Source organism: Ambystoma mexicanum, chromosome 4p (assembly GCF_040938575.1).
Source record: "Ambystoma mexicanum isolate Mex_15411 chromosome 4p, UKY_AmexF1_1, whole genome shotgun sequence".
In the NCBI taxonomy this organism is placed as follows: Eukaryota; Metazoa; Chordata; class Amphibia; order Caudata; family Ambystomatidae; genus Ambystoma; species Ambystoma mexicanum.
This window is the reverse complement of record NC_090927.1, coordinates 465408824-465429684: the sequence shown is the minus strand read 5'-3', so window position 1 is coordinate 465429684 and position 20861 is coordinate 465408824. Positions and strand designations below refer to the sequence as shown.

Here is a 20861-nt window from a genome sequence, read left to right as displayed (position 1 = left end):
CGGACCTATGCACAGCATGTGAATCTAAGCAGATACAACCATCGGAAATGCTTTTACGGTAAGTAATGCATTGTCATACATTTATTTCACTCTTCAGTTGTATAACATTACACTATTATAAGCAGTCTAAAAATCACACTCTTAATACACCACACCCGTCCCTTAAATTCCAGACAAGTTAAGCTCAAAAATGAAGTGGGAGCAAAATGGCACTCCAGCAATTTAAAAAGGGAGGGAAAGACAACGTTATTAGAAATTAAATCAAACCAACAGGTAAGAACTTGGGGGAAATTGAACAAGAGGAACTAGTGATAGAATCAGGTAGAAAAGGCTTAAGACCAAAGTCAATGGGTCAAAAGTCTTTTGCTCTAGATCACAAAAGTTCAGGGTAGTTCGCTGTAAAATTTGTGGTACGGTTTCCGGACGAGGTTGGTTGATAGAAAAGTTAGTTCAAAGAGAAGAGAAGGACAAGCCCTCGGATTGGAGAAAGATTTCAGATACTTTCACTGCTGTTGAACGAAATGATCAACCGGATTTGCACAGTACCTTAAAACGGAGAGGAAGCTGCAGCTGAGGCGGACGTTCCTGGTAGTTCAGCAGGCTCACGGTTTCTGAAGCGACTGTCGGACTGATAAGAAGTAGGAAGACTGAAGGGACCTGCACTACCCAGGGAAGAAACCAGCAGCAGATCAAAGCAACAAATAAAAGGTGCGCTCCTTAAAACCCAAGCAGGGTCCGACCTTCCTGGCTATCTGGCCCACTGTAGCTCTGTACAGCGAATTTGACCAGAGGAGGGGCCCTGGCTTGCACTTTGGGCGAACTGGTTGGTCCCATCAGCTCAAGGGAAGAAGTTTCCTGGAGGATCTTCTGTCGTCGGATTCTGAAGATTCGGACCTGCAGCAGGGCTTCACCGGGCGGTTCATTCGTTGTAGGTGTCCTCTTCCATCGGCTCCTCGTTGGTTCTTTCGTTCCAGTGGTGACTCTGCCTTTCCAGTCACAGAGACCTGCTTTTTATGCAGTTTTCCCCATTCATACAGCCTGGCTGTCAATCACACAGAAGGGTGGCTGTCCTGGCAAGGACAGTCCCCTCAGCCAATCGAATAGGAGTGCGACTTGAGTTACCAAGGTAACCCATGGCAGGGGTCAGAAGATCCCTCCCTCACATCCTGCCTACCTAGACTTTCAGGCGCCTTAAGGAGGGCTTCTGTACAGAAGCCCGCGAAAAGACAGCAAACAGAGGAATCATCCCCTGTGTGGCGCGTAAAGAAACGCGAGAAAGACTTTAAAAAAAAAGAAATGGCGAATAAACCCAGCCGCAGCCAAAATAAAATGTATTTGGTCAAGCGGGTTTATATTCGAGGCTACTATAATAGCCTGAAATAATACTATGGTTATATAAGATAACCGCGGTAGAAAAGGTAGGGTAGTTACCACTGCCACCAGCCAAGTCTTGATGTAAAGGGAGCGAAACAATGCTCCAAGACACACAGACAAAAAGGGATAAGAGTTAACCCTTTCCAATACTCCATGTAAGATGGGGTGTACTTGGTCTGTGGTTTAAAGTGACTAAAATAAAGTTAATGCCAATTTTACCTTTTCTGGGGGACAGTAGTCGGCCCCAGAAAAATGAGTCAGTGGGAAGTCTCAAAGACAACCCTCTGTCACTGCACTGGAGGTGCTGTGTAACGCACATGAAAATATGAGGCCATGGAGTGGTGAGGCTCCATTGCTCAAGATCACACAAAGTGAAAAACACACACACAGCAAAACACATATACCAGGTGAAAAAAATTAATCCTAGACATCCAGGAAAGCTGCTGAGGGACTCATTAGGTAAGGCAAATCACCCATTTATGAGAATTCTCCCCAACAAGGATCTATCGGGACCCATAGGCCGGGAGGATAGCTCAGGGGCAACGTGTTTGTCTTGGAAGCAAGACAACGCATAGCAACACATTTTTGAATCCCGGGCTAGCACTTACAAACTGGTCCCTGGTATAATGTGCATTGAAAAAGAACAATTATATCAAGTCTCACACTTACCAGAAGAAGGGACTATCGCCAGTTTATGCTATGGCTCACGGCCAAGGGGGTGAGATACAGGTCGGCCTACCCCTTTGTGTTTATTTTTCAGTTTGGACAGGAGGACTTCCGTGTAACGATGGGGGTGAGGGGTGGCTCCAGTGCTACAACAACTCTTTGAAAATGGTGAGGGGAAGTAGAGTACGAGAAGTGAGGGGGCTTTTCATAAAGAACGAGACTCCCCACATGGCCCAGCACCTAGTAGAAAAGTACCAGGAGAGAGCAAATGCTTTCGTCCATGCACCCCCTCCTCACAGAAGAGATAGGTGTCACTTTGTCGGGGAACCTCTGATCGGTAAAACATTTGCAAGGGTGACATATGACACACAGTAAGGCACAAACCTACTGGAAAGGAAGAGCTGAATCTGAGGCCCGGGCAAAGTGAAGTGAGCAGATCCTAGTGGCTCAGACTAAGATGGACGTCTCAAGTGTTTTGTACTATCATGGGTTAAGTTGTTTGGGGGCAGTAAGGATTTGGAGGGGATGGGGTTTGCAAGGTGCAGAAACTGGGTGGCGGTTTATGTGGATGTTGAAATACAGATCTAATAGTTGTGGCAGCAAGGAGGTGTTTTGTGAAAAAAGGAAGGGGGGTTACTTGATGGTGTAGAGTAGGGGCACAGAAGGGTGGCCCGGGCAGCTCAGGGTGAGGACGTTTAACGTCAAAGGGATAAACTCGTCGTCTAAGAGCCTCAGTGGCTGGGGAATACAAAAACATGCGTCTGGACAATATGTTCCTGCAAGAAACAAGGCAAAGGGAGGGTGGAAGAGCGTCAAATTGTAGGGGCATAGGTGGGGCAGACATACTAGTCAGCAGGGACTTCAAAGAGTGGGGGAGTAGGGAACATATTCCATAAAGCTCTAGCATCCAAGGTTGTGAATGTTATTAGAGCTATGGAAGTGAGGGCTCTCATGGTACGGGGGACATCAAGATCACAGTAATGCCACTTTACTGCCCGAACCAGGGTTGGGTCCCATTCTTCCAACAAGCTTTGGACCAGTTGCCCAGTGCATCGGAGGGCTTACTCGTAGCAGGATGTTACCTCAATATGTGGGCGGACCCAGCAGAGAGGCTCACACTGAAGAAGATGGGAGATAACAGCACAGTGGGAGGGGGGGCGGATCTGGGGTTTGGCAGAGATCCTCAGCATGCAGGGATTGGTAGATATTTGGAGACTAAGGAACTTGGTGGTGAGAGGTTTCACTTTTGATTCCACCCCGCATGATACATATACCAGGATCGACTATTTGTTGCTGAGAAAGGGGATAGAGGAGATGGCCTTGAGTAGTAGCAGTCACCCGGTGGGATGGACGGACCATGACTTTGTGACTTTGGGGATAGATATGATGGGTCTTCAGAAAAAGGAATATGCTTGGAAGTGTAATGATTTGCTTTGGGGGGGGGGGGGGTTTACACAAAACTCTACGAGAGGGTGGGCAGAGAGAAGGGCAATCGAATAAGGGAATTTCTGGATACAGTGGAGCTCCACATACTGACAGAAGAGGAAGAGTCAAGCCTCGACACACAGATTACGAGTGTAGAGATAAAGGCAACCAAAGGAAGAATGCCAGCTGGAAAAGCACATGGGGAAGACTGTTTCATTATAGGGTTCTAAAAAAAAATACTATATGGCTAAGCTGTTTACTGAGATTCTGGGAAAGGGCGAAGCGGCTCCTTCAATCCGCCAGGCGCTGATTTCAGTGATGCATAAGGAAGGAAATGACCCAGTGGAGTGCAGATCTTATAGGCCGATATCCCTCTTAAATGTGGATGCAAAAATCTTTACCAGAATATTGGCCTTCAGGTTCGAACCGTAAATGCCTCAATTCAGACCAAGTGGGGTTTATCCCTGAGCGAGAAAGGGCTGACACATTAAGGAAATCTCTAAACTTGATTAAGTTGCCTGGAGGGGTGGATGGAGATCCAGTGCTGCTGGCCCTGAATGCTGAAAAAGCATTCGATAGGATGGACTGGGGATTACTGTGTGGAGTGATGGGCAAATTTGCGTTTGGAAGGAGGATCCTAAATGGGATAAGGGCTTTATACTCTGTGATCCGCGGGCGTGGGAAGTAGTAAACGGAAAGAAGTCGACTCAATTTAGCCTACTGCTATTTGGTTTGACCCTCGAGCCGCTAGCAGTAAATAACTAAAGTAATCAAAACATTAAGGGGATAACAATGGGGGAGAGGGAATTTAAATTGGGGCTGTACGAAGACTATCTGCTCGATTTGGTGGAGGCGCTTCCTTTCCTTCTAGAAGGGACGATAGAGAAATATGTATCCCTTTTTGTTATCAAGGTCAATGTGCAAAAATCGATACTTTTTCCATACACTCGAGATCGAGATGAGGATGTTACGGATCTACAGGAACTACAGGTCGAGATACAGAAAGATCACCTGCGGTATTTGGGGGTGACAATTTCAAGGACGTTGGAAGGACTAGAGAAGGGAAACTTCCCGCAGTTGTTTAGACAATTGGACAATGACTTGGAAAGAGTGGAGGGGAAAACTCACCGTCCTGGATGAGCAGGTTGCATGGTCTCAAAATGAATGTGCCACCAAGGGTCTTATATCAGTTCCACATGCTGCAGGTAAGGGTCCCAGAGTACATGTTTCGGGCGGCAAAGGGGGAAGATGACTCGATTTTTATGGCAGGGAAAGAAACATATGGCACGCTGATTCGTCCGAAAGAATCGAGTGGCGTAGGGATACCGGACTTCAAAAGTGCCTCGCAAATGAGAGCCCTGGTCTTCCACCTTCATTTGGAAAAGTCAAAGCAGTGAGTGTTCCTGGAGAACCGTTGGATGAGACTGGTTCCAGTTTGGGAATGGCTAAGGGTGCCAATGAAGAACTTGCAGAAGAGGGTTAGTAGTCATTCGATATTGGGCATAATATGAGATATACAGTAGAAGCAGGCAAACCTGAAAGGAGATACTACATGGCCTTCCCCGCTAAGCCACATAGGGGCTTCCCCTATTAGAGATGTATTCCTGGATTCATAGAGATTTCAAGCATGGTTCGGGGCAGGGCTGGAGAGGCTATGCTAACTATGGGAGGGTAAGGAGTTCATCACGATTCAAGTGCTGGAAGATATGATATGATATGGCATTTGTAACGCGCCTATACACAAGTGTTTCAAGGCGCGACGAGGCAGGGAGGGGGGAACAAGGGGAAGACAGACAACGATCCTAATAGGCCAGGTGTCATTCAGATCGCGCAAGTGCAGGGGTAGGGGGAAGGGAGAAAGTGCATGGGGAAGGGGAGGAGGGGGAAGTGCAGTACAAGGTAAGTAGAATAAAATAAAATAAATAAATAAAGAGGGCCAGCTATTGGCAAGTGCAAGGTAAGTGCAGACAAGTGCTGGGAAGGAGGGGCTGTAGGAATACAGCGACAGTCCCGCAGTGCAGGGGTTGCCAGGAAGGCAGTGCAAGTGGAGAGTGGCTGGGCCCAGGACCGGGGTCGGTGAGAGTGGCCCAGTTGCAGATTCAGTGCAGTTTCAGCGAAGAATTAGCAGGGGAGAGGGAGAGAGAAAGCAGAAGCAAAGAGGAAGGTTTTGAGGTGCTTCCGGAACCAGAGATGGTTCTCCTCAAGTTTCAGGGAGGCAGGAAGACTGTTCCAGAGGGAGGCCCCTGCCGCGGAGAGAGATCTACCCCCAGCTTGTAGCTTTGAGAAGCGGCTGACCCTGAGGGAGCGGAGACGGATGAGCGAAGAGGCATTGAATATCAGGAAATTCAGTGTTTAATTATGTACAACTCAAGGGGGTGATCTTGGCGGATAAATGGAAGGTAGGCATACAGAGAGAGTTGACGTCCACGGAAAAAATCCTAGATATGCACACTAATTCAAGTGGCTTGATCGTAAGTATATATGCAACATTGGTTAGCGCCAGAGTGGAAGGGTCGGGTAGGCTGAAAGAGAAATGGTAAACAGTTATAGTCCGGGATGTGGATGACTGGTTGTGGGAGAAGTTGTGTAGGAGTGCCCATAAGATGTTGGTTGTGTGTCAGTATACATTGCACAGCATCAAATTGTTACATATGACCCGGTGAAGTTGTCAAACATGTTCCAGGGGTGAGCCCACTATGTTGAGAAAATATGGGCAAAGGGCCAATTACTGGCACATGTGGTGATCGTTTACTAGGGTTCAAGGGTATTCGAAGGAGGTGCTGGATGGATCAGGGAGCTGGAAGCAATACATAGGGAACTGGACCTGATGCTGATTCTATTTGGATTGGAAAAGAGTCGGGTCAGCAGGGTTACCCTCCCACATATGGTGCACTTCGCATTACTGGCAGCTAGGGCATGTTTGACGCTAAAGTAGAAATGTGAGTCCCTGTCAGCGTAAAGAGAATGGGTGCATAAAATAGGGGACTTGTTTGACATGGAGCATGTCACGGCTATGATACACGGCTCCCCAACCTCAAGAGAACTAGAATGGGCGCGGTTTCTACAAAAGTATGGGCCACAGGCTTAATCATGTAGGGGGAGGAGAAATGGGTCGGCTAGGTGGCGTGAAGTGGTTCAGATATGTCAGGTGTATCATCTGTAACCAGTTGTATATACAGTGTGCCATCAGTGGAGGTCCTCTGGGAATAGTAGGGTTCATTGCTTTACATTGAGAGGTAGAAAAGCAGGTTTCTTTCCTTGCACTGAAGGGGAGGAAGGGTTGTTTGGTGGAGGGGAGTGAGTTTCTGGGAAAGTTTGATGTATGAAAACTGTTTTGTGATTGGATTGATAAAAATGGAATCCAATAAAATGAAATTTGAAGAAAATAGACCAAGGAACAGATGGAAGGAACAGCAAATTAGAACAGGAAGCTCTGTGCAAGGTACTCTGGACTTCTATATTAGTTGCCACTTAAAGGCTAGTGAAAGGACCCTTAGTGATTTGAAAAGCGGACACAAGCCCCCATTGTGGATACCAGAAACCTTTGGGTTCATGGGCATTAGATCCCACGTAGCGATTAGAGGGAAGAGTAAACTTTAAGGATTTAGGTTGTGAGTCGGTTTAGGTCTGTTTGACTGGAAAAAAATTCACCTTTTCCTATTCGACCTAATTGTTTTGTGTTGTTGTTTTGTTTGAAAATATGGGGTAGACCCCCAGCACTCCCCCACCCCACCACTTCTTCCCACCTTAACATATTCCTTTATCCCACCCCACATATATATTTAATTTGACCGAAATTCCCCCAAAAAACAGTCCAACAATTTCTGTCAAATTGAAAAGGTCAATTTGGTTTAAATTGAAAAGGTCAATTTGGTTTTCGATCAAGTATGCTAATGGCATTTAGACAACCTATCCATATATTGTTTTTTCTACCATGCTGACACATTTCTTCTGTACTGTGGTGCCCTTTGAGCTATAAAGAAATCCCCTACATCATGCTTATGTAGGAGTTCCTCCGAACCCTTAACCTGTCAAGAGTCACCCACTTAGGTCCTTGGAGGAGAGTGCTTGGAGTTCTGACTTTAGGAAAGGTCAAGGATTGAGTAAGGAATGTCAGAGTAAAGGCCTTTTCACAACTATTATGTTTGACCCTTTATTTTACTGGGCACTGTACATTTAGTGAAGCCTGGAGGCAGCACTGTCGTTCAGACAATCCCTTGACGGCCTTCATCTACCCCGATCATGTGTGAAAATGTATGTTTTAAAATTGAACTTGTCTTGCGTGTTCTGTTGTTCCAACACCGTCCCACCACTATGTCAAACGTGTTACTCTGGTGTCCAGTAGATATAAGAATGCACGTTTACCCTTCTTGAATAAGAGCGACAACAAAAAAGTATATCGACAAGATTTAAGGTGTGATTCTATAGTGAGTGCAGACCCGAGACTGACGAGGCTGAGTTTTCTTGTTTACTCCTAATGCTAAATTATTGTCAGAATGTTTTGCTGTCCTTTTGATTTTACTTCACAAAAAAAGTAATGTAACAACACTAACAATTAAGTATTATAAAAGATGCAGTGGCATCACCATTTTTATGTATTTCTCCATCAGAGAAATTACACAGAGCCGTGCGGCCTGTGTTCTGAAATTAACTGGGGAATTACTGATGAGGGCAAGTTCTACTGCAAGTCCTGTCACAATGTCATAGAGGTAAGAAACGTCTAATTTTATGTTTGCAAGATATCGTTTTTTCTAAAGAGTCTAAAACATAGTTGCTTCTATTGGAAGGACTGTCATAAAAAGGCTTCAAAACATTGGGGAATATCATATGCAATTGTTTAGCTGGAGTGTTTGTGATGTAGGATAAGACTGAGAGATGAGCATAGCAAATGCACTGGGTCATTCATATCCAAAAGCAAATTATATAATATACTTTGTAATCCATTCACCCATGCTACATTATGGTGTTAGAAACTCCCTTTTACTCCCTAGAAATAGGCAAATACTCCCCAAAAATAAAAACAGGGAGTAGAAAAGACTCCCAACAAAACTAGAGAACAGACGTGGTCCTGTCATCCTGCTTACACTTGCACAGCTCCAGGGATACATTTGGGTTAGTTTTGCACATACTGCCACAGGAAAACTCTACTATTACTGCCTGATCTCAAGAGGTAAACATTTATCTTTTAATGTGCATGAATAACTCAGTACAAAGAAATACTTATTGCAAAACGTTTCTGATTTACAGTTAAAACATATTTTTACTTGCTTATTGAATATATTTTGACTCCCTAAAAAAAATAATTTAACTCCCTGCTTTAAAAAATAGGGAGTAACATAATCTCACTTCAGAATCTTACCTTGAGCACTGAGGAGAATGGTTGGGAGAGCCCCTTTACTACATTCACATTTGAATGGGATTCCATGGCAGTTTTGGTATATTATATGACTCGGGTAACATTTCAGGTTGCAAGCTATTAGCCAGCTATGAAAAGTCACTTGCCACCTCAATTCTACACATTGTGATGAATCCTGCATAGTCATCCAGGAACCTCAGCTTAAAGTCTCCTGCCATGTGGCCAGGGGAAGGAAGCTTCTACCTGATACCAACCCTGAGGGGTGGTATTGTGAGGGAGGATCACAAGGGAGGAAATGGCTGCCGGGGTGGGCAGTGTTGACTCCCTTGGGAGGGACACAGTATTCAACCTCTTATGACAGCCCTGTTATCCCCAAATACCAAATGGCTTGCTGTTGTTGTACCAATCCCTCCCATGAAACTGCCTAAAGAACAGGCTATAAAGTCATCTAATCAGAGTGAAATGTGTACTTTGGTAGTTCGAGAACATTTGATATCCCCGAATGATCATGATTCTGTTTTGGCTTAAGGTCCTCACACCAATGGTAAATCACAAACTCCTTCTAGAACGTTCCCTGACTCAACAACTCTCAGCTTGCCAAATACTCAAAACCAATCAAATGTCAGGGTTTAATCCCACTATGGACTTTAAGGCCCATATTGCATGTGGTACTGGGACGAGGAAGAAGGATTGAGTGGTCTAGTTGTAATGTGAGGCACTACAGAGGGACATTTAAATCCCACAATGAGTTGCACATGAAGGAAGGTGTGGAAGTAGTAGCAGAGGCAGAAGCAATCTAAACCCCCAGGATTGCGAAACAAAGAACACCAGCTGGAGCCAACGCTAACAGAAGAGGCAGAACACATTGCAGAGTTTGCGCAGCAGAAAGCAACATTGTGACCAGTGGGGGAAGAAGAAGCCCAGTCACATAGGAGACGAGCTCCCAACACGGCACAAACCGGTCCAGTGTGGAAGTGGAGACCCGACTGAGCTGTCAGAGCACTAACGAAGAGCCACACAGACCGCTACACTTGCGTGGAAGCTGGCAGCAGAATGAGGAGGTTGCAGCAGAAGCAGCAGAGATGCCGTAGTAGACCAGTGAGTGGGCCTAATATAAAAGGTGACCCTAGGGTGCTCCGAACAGGACATTGGGCCATGCCCAATAAATATCAATAACGAACATATAAAGCAAAGAGTCCGCAAGGGCGAAATTCCCCTATCAAGGAAACCCTATCTGGGGAGACCAATCACTGGCATTGCCACCAGCCAAACCGTTGTGATGGAAAAGTAAAGGGGGAGCAAGGGAGCAAAAGAGGCTACCAGTGTGCATTCTTGCTCACAATGGATATTGGTGGTGGGAACTGTGGAACATTTGTTATCACTGACATTACTTGTATATGTAATTTGTTTCTGGCAGGAGAGTGAACCAGTAAAGGGATCATTAGTAGTTAGTCCTGGCAGGCGAGTATACAGGAAAGAAGTGATTTTTGAAGAAGTATTGTTTTGACAAAATGGTTTTCGTGGAAATAAGTTATTGTGTTATCATTTGAGAAACTGTTGCATCACCAAAGGCAGTTGTTGTTTTATCCTGACAATAAACATGTTTTAGAGAGCAGCGCAGTCCACAATGCAGTAGTGGGGGGGACGGGAGGAGCTTGCCTTCCAATGTATAACTAAACGCTTTTGCTCAATAAAGAGCATTAATCCTATGACTCAACGCGTCTCTATGCCATTCATTTCTACCTTTGCCAAATATCATAGTGTCGGGGGTCAATGTGACATCAGTTCTGTCTATGTCCAAGATCTGTTGGTGTAACATACGCCCAAATGATATTAGTACTGGGCAAGACCACAGGATAAGGGCCATTGTACCTATAGTGTTACATCCTCTCCAGCACATCGCCAAGTGGGACCATCCCATCCTAAAGAGCTTTGTGGGATATAGTATATACGCTGGATGATTTTAAATTGGATTTCCCTGTTTTTAGGAGTCATGGAAACTGTTGGAATAGCTGTAAAATAGTCATATATATCGTCAGTATTAATAGATATTCGCAAATCCTCTGCCCAAGCTGTCGCTAAGATATAGTTTCTGCCTACATTATTAGGAATGGAGATAGCATAAAATGTGTGAAGGTGTGGGACGGTAGTAAGGTGTTGTTCCATTTGAGGATTGCGGCTTGTATTGTATTGTAACAGAGTCAGTCTCCCCTCTCTAGATCTAGTATGTGGCGTGCTGCTTGGAACTGTAATAGGATCTCCCGCTCACAGATGTCCATAATCTGTATATGTGCCCACTCCATGTTGTCTGGGATGTACCTTCTGTTTAAGTCCATATGAGAGTACCACCCGTATACTTGACCACGATGGCGCCTCCTGTATGGTTACCCTCTGCGTGGATCGCTTCCGGTGCCATTGCATAATCGTTGGTCCTTCTATCGGTTGTAGTTTGATTTGTGGGGGAAGTTTGGTCGGAGGAATGGCCATGATTTCTATAGCAGATAGCAGGGCCATTAGGCCAGTTCCATGGTCCTCCAGCTGGTGTCATCGTTAGTGTCCAGCCAACGTTCACCCAGAAAACCTGAGCTGCCTCCTGGTAATAGGCCTTCCATGATGGTACTGCCAATCTGCCCTCTGCCTTAGCTTCTTGCAATACTTTCAGACAAATACGTGCTCTTTTTGCTCTCCATATGAACTTGGTATGTCGAATTATCTAGGTCTATGATCTTAGTAGGCGAGGGGCAGACTGGCAGCATCATATCAATGTACATCAGTTTTGGCAGCAAGTTCATTTTCAGGGCATTGATCCTGCCCATTAAAGAGAGCGAGAGCTTATCCTATCTTCCTGTGTCTGAGCGAATCCGATCTAAAACTTGTGGGTAGTTCAAGTCTCGAAGCTCACCAAGAGTTGCGCTAATACTAATCCTCAGATATCTAATATGATGCGTTTGAAGTGTAAAAGGGTTTATTCCACTGGAGTCCCAAGGGATATGTTATGTGATATGGCATTTGTAACGCACCTATACACATGTGTTTCTTACCTTATATTACCTTAGAGGTAGAACTTCGGATTTGCCCCAAATGATTTTATAAACGGCCGTTGGGCTGAATTCCTGCAATAGGGACCGTATATATGGAAGGTATCTAAGACTATTGCTGATAAATATAAGCCTGCATCACATCTAGATAGAAATGTGAATGTTAGCATGTGCCACACTTAGACGGAATTCTTAACTTTAGCCTCCGTCCCATCCAGATAAGATTATGAATGTTAGCATGTGCCACAATTAAATGAAACTGTGAATGTTACCAAGGGCCTCACTTAGATGGAATCGTGATCACTAGCCTGCCTCACATCTAAATAGAATATTGAAGATTAGTAAGTGCCACACTCAGATGGAATAGAGAATGATAGCAAGCATCACACCTAGACATAACTACAAGGACAGCAATGCCAATTAACCAATGCACTAATAATTTCACCCCTCTGCATACACCTCTCATACTCTAACCAAACACAACCACAAGCCTACAACACAACAATCCGCACAAACTTCACTACACTGCAACAACAAAACAAACCACAAATAGACTCGCAAAACAGCACACGGCGACTACCGACTGTAAAACGCCCCAAGCCCAGCCAACGGACCCACCGGGCTGAGGCTGCCAAAAGCACATCACTACTCTCTTGTACTTTTCCAGCTTATCCCCACTAACTCACTCTCCCCTTGCCTCTTTTTTCAGAGCCGCCAGAGTGCTAGGGGACCACTTCGCTGGTAGTGTGCTGTACAAATATCCTTTAACATTAACATATATAAGAGCAGATAATCTGCGTATAGGGAAACCCGATGTTCCTCCGTACCCTGGCAAATGCCTGTCCACCCGGGATCGGTGCGTAATTTAACAGCGATTGGTCCTATGGAGAAAGCATACAAAGGGGCAATAATGGACACCCCTGGCGTGTTCCGGACTGGAGACTTAACGGAGGAGAGGTGACGTCATTGGTGACAACTGAGGCTGGGGGACCAGTACATAGCAGTTTAATCAGCCTTACGAGATATGGGGGGAAGCCATATTTGGCCTGGGCAAGAAATGTAAATTCCTATTGGACTTTATCAAATGCTTTCTCCATGTCAACCATGAGTATCACATCTTCCGGATCTCTTTCACCTGTCAGGATATGTAGTAGCCTACGTATGTTATCGCTAGAATGTCTATTGCAAATAAAACCAGTCTGGTCTTTATGAATCAGAGATGGAAGCCTCTCTTCTCTTCATCTCGGGAGTATAGCTCAGCGCAACGTGCCCGCCTTGGAAGCAAGACGACATAAAGCAACACAGGTTCGATCCCCGGGTCCGCGCTCAGAAACCTCTGGGTATCAAGCGTGTTATAAATATCATATCATATCATTCTATTCACTGCGTCAAGCATTTCGTCAATCTCTTGGCGTCGGAATTGATCAGCGATACCGGTCGATACGAACTGCATTTTTCCGGATTGTGACCTACTTTGTGGAAAACTATTATAGTCGCTGCTAGCATTGACTGTGTAGTTGCCCTTGGTCTTCCGCCTCTTCAAATACAGACTCTAGTGTAGGTGCTTTACGTCTGCAATAATTTTATAAAAATCTATGGGAATCCCAACTGGGCCCGACACCTTCCCTGAGGAGAGCGACGAGATTGCACGCAATATTTCCAAGGCTGTTATGGGAGCACAGAGGTTATCTGTCTGAGCAAGGGGTATCTGAGGTAGGGTCAGGGAATAAAGAAATTCCTTCATACCTCGGGTTGAACAAGACCTAGAGGCTGTATAAAGTTCTTCATAGTATTCCGCGAATCGGGCGTTGATATTATTGTCTCTGAGCATTAGGTGCCCTCGGTTAACCTTAATGGATGGAGGTGATAAATAGCATGGCTGCTTTCTGTTTCAATGCCAATGCCATCATATGTATTGGTCTATCACTCTCCACCTAGTACACCTGTGACCAGCTCGTGAAGGATTTCTGTGTCCTTGCGGTGGAGAGCTGTTTGATCTCCATCCATAATCTATGGAGCTGGGGTTGAGACTGTCTATCTTGGGTCTGTTTGTCGTTTCTCAGCCGCTCAGATTTTAAAAGACCAGCTTGAAATGCATTGGCTTCTGAGAAAGGTCTTGAGCGCGTCCCAGCATTTGTAAGGAGAGTATCCCAGAGTAAGATTGAACTCCCAAAAAATATCGATATCCTCCTGTAGGTGTGTGATGAGATCCGGGTATCTGAGTGCTCTTAAGTTAAGGCGGCAAGTCGGGGTTCTGCATATTGTATACTGCGTTAGGCTCAGGAGTACAGGGGCATGATCTGAAAGGGTAGTGGGGAGGATTGTACAGTCCTTGATCATATGTAGCTTATTGGCGGGAATTGTCCAATGATCTATCCGGGAATAGCTATGGTGTCCGTGAGAGTAAAATGTATAGATCCGGTGATCCCCCCGTGTATGTGTCGCAATGTATCCTTCAGTCGTAGGTCGTTCATCAACGTCTGAAGAGCCAATCGTTTTCTCGGGTTGATGGGGGGAAGGGGGGGCCAGACGCAGTACTTTGACGATCTACAGTGGGGTCAAGAACCACGTCGTTTGGGCGTATATTCAGTAGCGTAATAGGATGGTGGTAGACTTGTCCCTGAATAAGAACATACCTGCCCTCACCATTGCTATTTAATATTCTGTATGAGGAATGCGATTCATTTATGAATCAAAATAGAAACCCCCTCTTTCTTTGGCATGGCGAATGGGCGGCCGCTCCCACCTGTTAGGGATAATTGTAATTTCTGTGCCAATTCCCTTCTACCTTAGAGACCCCCTGCTCTTTTGCTGGACTTAGGACATTTTAATTTTAACTCCTGAGTGAGTGGGACCTTTTTCTCACTCCCTCCTGTGTTTTTCCCTGACTAGCATTTCATGTTTTCACTGGTGTTGCAGTCTGACAAACTCCATAGGCATCTGCTTTTTGCATAGTGACACACAGCACCCTCAGTGCAGAGTCACTGAGAAATCCCTTGGTTTTCTCTTAAGGTTTAAATACCTTTTCTTTGGTAAACTACTGTTCCCAAGAATAGTTAGGTGAAATTGATCTTACTTAGCTTTTTACTTTGTGGGTCCAGCACACACCATTTTATGGGGTGGGGGGCGGGGTTACCTAGTAGTCCCTTCTCCTACTTTCTCATGTAAACATTTTTGTTACCCTTACTACTTTAAATGGCTGGTGGCAGTGGTTTACTTTTAACTACAAGTGTGCATTTTTACTGAGGCTGAACCCTCCCTCAGCTGCAGTACAGCACCCGTGGGTGCCCATTTTGTCAAAAAGGCCCCGGTCTTCTTTTTTTTTGCCATGTTCTGTTTGTGAGGTCTTTCTTGGGTTTTACTCAGTGCATTGAGACAGGTTTGAGCCATTTGCGTGTTTCGCCTTTGGCGGGCTTAAGCCCTGAAGCCCGCCCCTTGCTCCAGTGTGTCTGGAAGGACAGGAAGTGAGGGAGGGTCCTGAAACTCCCCTGTCCTTTGGCTCTAGGTGTGCCTGCACGAAACCAGTCCTGATTAGCCAGCTGGCTGTCCATAAAGGACAGCCACCCTGCTCGGTGATTAACAGCCTAGGGCTGGGAATGAGTGAGAACGATCTTAAGAGGCGAGGTTCTTGGGACTACAGGCAGAGTCGATCACTGGAAGAAACATGTGAAGAAGAAATTGTGAAGAGATGCCTGCTGCAACCTCCTGGACCTTGAAGTTCCCGATGAAGTCCTGCTGCTGTGCTGACCTCCTTTTTTTTTCAAATCGATAGAAAAGCTCCGGACGGAACAACTTCTCATCTTGGGCTGGTGGGACCAACTAGCCCTGAGATGAACTCCACATTGGCGCAACCCCTGACTTGCAATGCCTCTACAGTGCCGCAGAAGCCCAATGTTAGGGTTTGATTGTCCATTACCAAGTACAACATCTTCTGTGGAACGAATCCGGCCAAAAGCAGGAAATCCCCACCCAGAGTGCCCTCACCAGAGTCCAGGACCGAGGGAGCAAGGAAAGTCCAACCAGGGCTATTTGTTCTGCCTCAGTGCTGTTTGAAAGGCGCTGAAACCACAAAGAGCTGCTGAACCTAAGAATATCCGTAGCTGACGAAGTCCTCTCCCGAGTACTGCTGCAGGAGCCCGTCATACGTCCTCCCTCTTGTACCCACGACAGAGGGCCAGGGACAAGGCTCTGGTTGGCTGTAGCAAGGAGGAATCCATCTGCAACACTTTCTTCAAACCAGAGGTACTGTGGGGGCTTGGGGTACTTAACCTTATTGCCATACGTTGTGCTTTTTCACTTGAGAAGTGCTCTCGCTTAACTTATGTGAAAGACTTTATCCAAGAAGAAGAGCATCAGAACTATTGACTGTTTCCAGTTGACTTAGGCTTTCCTGCCTCCTTAAAGGCACCCTTTTAAATCTATTGACTTTGTCATTGCTTGTCCCCTCATAGGTTGTAATTGTTTAATACTTTTACTGCTGGGAAAGGCTTACCTAGATTTCATTAGAGGTTTCAACTGTCTTCACATTATAAGAAAGTATGTTCTAACCTTTACATTTCCCTAATCCTTCCTTCCTGAAACTAAGAGTCTAAAAAGTATATTGGTGGTGAAGATAAATGCATAGTATCCTTGTTATTGCGGTCACTTCAGGGCATACGAGAAATGTATTAGCATGACCAAAGAGTATTCCAAAGTGTGTTTGACTGTTACAAACAATTGCCTTAGAATGCTTAACTAAAACTGATGTGTGAATAAATAAATATGTATAACTGAAACCATGAGAGTGTAAGGGTTACTTGTATTGACTGATTTCATCTGTGCAGCTCTACAGCTCACATTTACCCCTCTTGAGATAGGCCTGACTGATCAGTCACACTACCATCCTGCATAGTACAGACCTATACCAAAAGGTGGGTTACCTAATACCAAGCAGATAGGTCGTGTGTAGTTTCACCCAGTGTGACTGCACCAATTGTTACCTAACACCACCAACCCGTGTTCTAATTTTTTTATTCGGTTTTGTTGAGGTGGGTTTCCTGTAGGAATATTATATTCCCTTCGAGGTCCCTCATATGGTTCAACATTCGCCTACACTTTCTAGGGTGTCCCAGCCCCTGAGTATTAAGTGTTATTAACGTGATCAAAGTAATCTTGGACTAGTGCGGGGAGTCCTTCCTCGAAGCCATAGGTGGTGGATACAAGACATCGCATTGTTAGAGTGATATTTGAGCATATTGTGAACTAAAATCCCCACACACAACATTTCAATCCAAACCCCAACACGTATATATAAACAAACATTGGGAGAGCCAACAATAAAGCGTCTTCCCAATACTTAGCCAACAAACCCATACATGGTGTCGGCGGGTGTGGCCCAAAGGGTCATCACCCTTCCCCACATATTGTGGCGTTTCCTCAGAGAACATCCTGGAGAGGTTTACCTGCCAGGGCCACTGTAGGCCTCAGGTGACGAAAATTGCGATGATATGGCTCCCTTCACTTATCTCTATGAGGAGCGTACAAGGTAAGATACAGCCCTTTTGTCAAGGATATGAATATTTTCAATTTGCAATATCCAATATTCAATGTTCAGGTTCCTGTTCTCAGTTTGCAGAGTGTTTTTGAAGTTTTCCCAAGATGTGCCCCTCAAGTGTGGAGGGCTACACTCTGGATATCGCCTTTCTCATGATGATGTGGACTGCATGTGTATTCCTATCTCGAGCCAGAGCTGTCGTTGTATTTACCCAGCTGGCTTTTTGCTTTGGGGGGTCCAAACCACAGGGCACCCTAGCTGTTTTTTCCCACTTCCCCCTCGCCCGAGGACGATGTGGGAGGGGCGAGGAGGAGTGGCCCATTCGCCTGCTGCCGCTCATTAGAAGTCTGTAGTCCTCAGGTTTTGTTGCTGCAAAAAACGCCATGCTGTCTCGGGTTCATAAAAGTAGTGCCACTGTTTGTCCAACTGTATGCACCATATTGCTGGCAGTCTAAGATACTTTCTATGATCAGTGGTCTTAATTGAAAACCCTGATGTCTGCCTCATCGATGCGTATCAGAGACACTGTTCTGTAGGCCTTCAGGATGGCCATTTTATGTTGAAAATTCAAGAGCCTCATAGTGATGATGCGTGGGCAATCCCCTAGTGCTGGCTTGGGAATGGGGGCTGGAGGCGCTCTCTAAATGTCATTATCCCGCGCATTGTCCATGTGCAGCACATGCGACAAAAGGTATACATAAAGGATTCCAGGATTTTCCGGGAGGCCAACCAGGCGGAGGTTATTCTGGCGAAATCTGTTTTCTTGGTTCTCGATTCTCTCACCCAGCATTTGCACCTAGTTGATGACCCCATCAAGATCTGTTGGTGCTGTGTCATGGTTGTCCTCCAACGCACTGATACGTTGTTCACTATCAGTCGTTTTCTCTGCTTGTGCGGTCAGGCGGGTCCAGACATCTTGGAGGTCGCACCTGATATCTTGGACAGTCACATTCATTGCCTGGGTACGTTGACCAATGTTCCTCATCTCAGTCAATATAGTTTGGAGTTGTGTCTGGACATCCATTTCGGGTCGATTTCTGGCCCATCGTCTTGGTAAGATGCTCGATTGGGTAGCGTCTAATGCGTGCTCTAGTCCTTGATCTGATTCACTTTGTTGCATGCACTCCCTGCTGTTACTAGTCGTCACATATATTCACAGTGGTGTTTAGTGCAGATACATTCCAGGTGTGTCCCAGCTAGTGTTCGCCGTTAATTATGGGCTATATTAGGACCAATATTCCCAGAGGGGTTGGTAAGCGTAGCAGTAGTTGGCCGGGTGGTCCTGTCGTCTTACCAGTCACAAAAAGCTTCTAGTGCCTTAATAGAGCTAATTTCAAGGTCAGCAATGCACCAAGAGAAATATGGCAAAAGGATATTTTATCTTGAGGGGTATATTAGTGCCAGCTGTGCATCAGGGATGAGAGCGTCTGAAAATGTGCTTCATATCGATGTGGGTTTGCCTCCTTAGAGTAGTCTATCCATGTGCTCCCATCATGGAAATCATGAGCACTCACTGGATAGTGTTTCAGCTTCAGACTGTATCCAGGGTAGTCTTCACTCTGTTTATAAGACCCTTCTTCTAATCCAGGCGCTGCCGAGGGACACAGCATTCCTCTTGCTGGGATCAGCAGTAACCAGCGTGTGCACAGGCATGTCCCAAGGTTAACAGTCTGCTGCGCCGTCTCCTCTGTGTTCGGGGCACACTTTATTCTATGCGCAAGTTCTCAGCTGTTCTTTTCCACTCCTCCCTCCGTCCGGTAGTCATGGCATCTGCTTCGAGAGCTGCCCCCCAGGGGTTTCAGCGTTGGTAACGACCTCCATTCACTGCAGCCATTTTACCATGTAGATGCGGCAGCAGCTTGGTTCCGGGTGGGAGGCTCTTTAGGGACGGGCTGTAGTTCACCGCCGTCATCAAGCAGCGTCAGCCTGATGGTAGGCGGGGGACTCTTTGGAGTCATGCAGCGGTTCACATCAATTCCCAAGCAATGTTCGCCATCTATGCAGAGGGAAGCTCTTCAGAGTCAAGCTGCGATTTATAGCTATCGGCAAGCAGCGCTGGCTTGCCAGTAGGCGGGTGGCACATCAGGATCAAGCCATAGCTCACACCGGCGCTGGTCCTCTTTCAATTAAGCCCTCTGTGCTTCATCAGGGTGACCCTCTCCGCCTCTCAATACCATGTCGCTCATTATAAAGGCAAACAAAATGTTGTGAAGGGCATTACGTTGCAAGCTTATTCCATTTTTGCCAGAGTCTCATCAACCTGCGCCCATCTTGCTTGGGCTCACATGCGCCCCCCTTTTGTGTGCACTTTTGAATGCAATTATATGTGGGGGGTGGGTTAAGGTAATCATTTAATGTAAGGGGAGTATGGAGTGGGGGGGCTCCCAGGGGTCGCCTCCTTAGAGTAGTCTATCCATGTGCTCCCATTGCAAAGTGCACACAAAAACATGCCTTTTCTCCACAGGATTTTTGCCGCGACCATATCACATAGAACCAATCAAACCTGGTTGAATCTGAACTTTGTCAAGGAAATTCCTGAATTAAACCAGGGCAAGGAAGTTCAACCCTGGTCACAAGGAGTACTTGCTCAAATCTATAAGTTTGAACTTGCATTCTGTTTTGTGAAACTAAAGATAGCCAAACATTCCTTGTTTGTTTTTGCTGTATGTATTAGTGTGAAGCTCAGAGACTTTTTGGACTCTAGGTCTTCTTTCTTTAGTTTAGTTTGCTAGGTAGGGACATCCTTGTTAGGATAGGGAAAGATGGGCATTCCTCCTACCCCTTTTTATTTTAATAAAATTGAGAACTTTGAAAAAACTGTACCTTTGTGTCCATCTCTCATTTCTGACCCATCACAACATGCACAGAGCACATACTTTCTTGGTCACCTAGAGTCAATTCTGACTAGCCAATTGCTAGTGGCAAGTGCACATTTTAGCCCTGTGATTGAGATCAAGTAATGTTGGGTGTGAGAGGGGCTTGAGGGTGTTCAAGGGCCGTCCTAGTACATATATAGGCTTAAACCTATTAAACTGCAAAACCTACTTCTCTGCTGGTGCTTGTATCATGATAAATTATTATACTTGGTCATCAGTAACATACTTGCAATTTTATTTATTTTTCATCACTTAAATTCGTAATCTCAAGCCTTAAATACTATAACATGGGAATATGGGGATACGTAACCAAGAAGCATGTTTTCTTTTTAATGAATAACCAAGAATTCCACAATTGTATATCCTCCCTAAGATCCATAAAAGTCTGTCCAAACCTCTTGAGAGCCCAATTGTCTCGGGGATTAATTCGTGCTTGAGCCACTTTCAAAGTTTGAAGATGTTTATCTAAGATCATTTATGTTTGAGATGAAGTCGTACATACAAGATACCACAACAGTGATCCAACTAGTGGAAGACTTCCAGTTTGACACCACTAAAGACATTTTACTAAGTCTGGCTATCACCTCTATATA

General features: G+C 45.5%; 1 protein-coding gene across 2 annotated transcripts in view; it reads left to right on the top strand.

Annotated features, from left to right (window-relative positions):
• Positions 1–20861, top strand: part of TAF1B (TATA-box binding protein associated factor, RNA polymerase I subunit B) — a 1890249-nt gene that overhangs the window by 116693 nt on the left and 1752695 nt on the right. Inside the window, exon 3 of one of the 2 annotated variants that reach the window (XM_069605991.1) lies at positions 8076–8174. The exons of the other annotated variant lie outside the window; for it this stretch is intronic. Coding sequence (XP_069462092.1) covers positions 8076–8174 — 99 coding nt within the window. The remainder of the gene's footprint in view (positions 1–8075; positions 8175–20861) is intronic. 2 annotated transcript variants of the gene reach the window in all.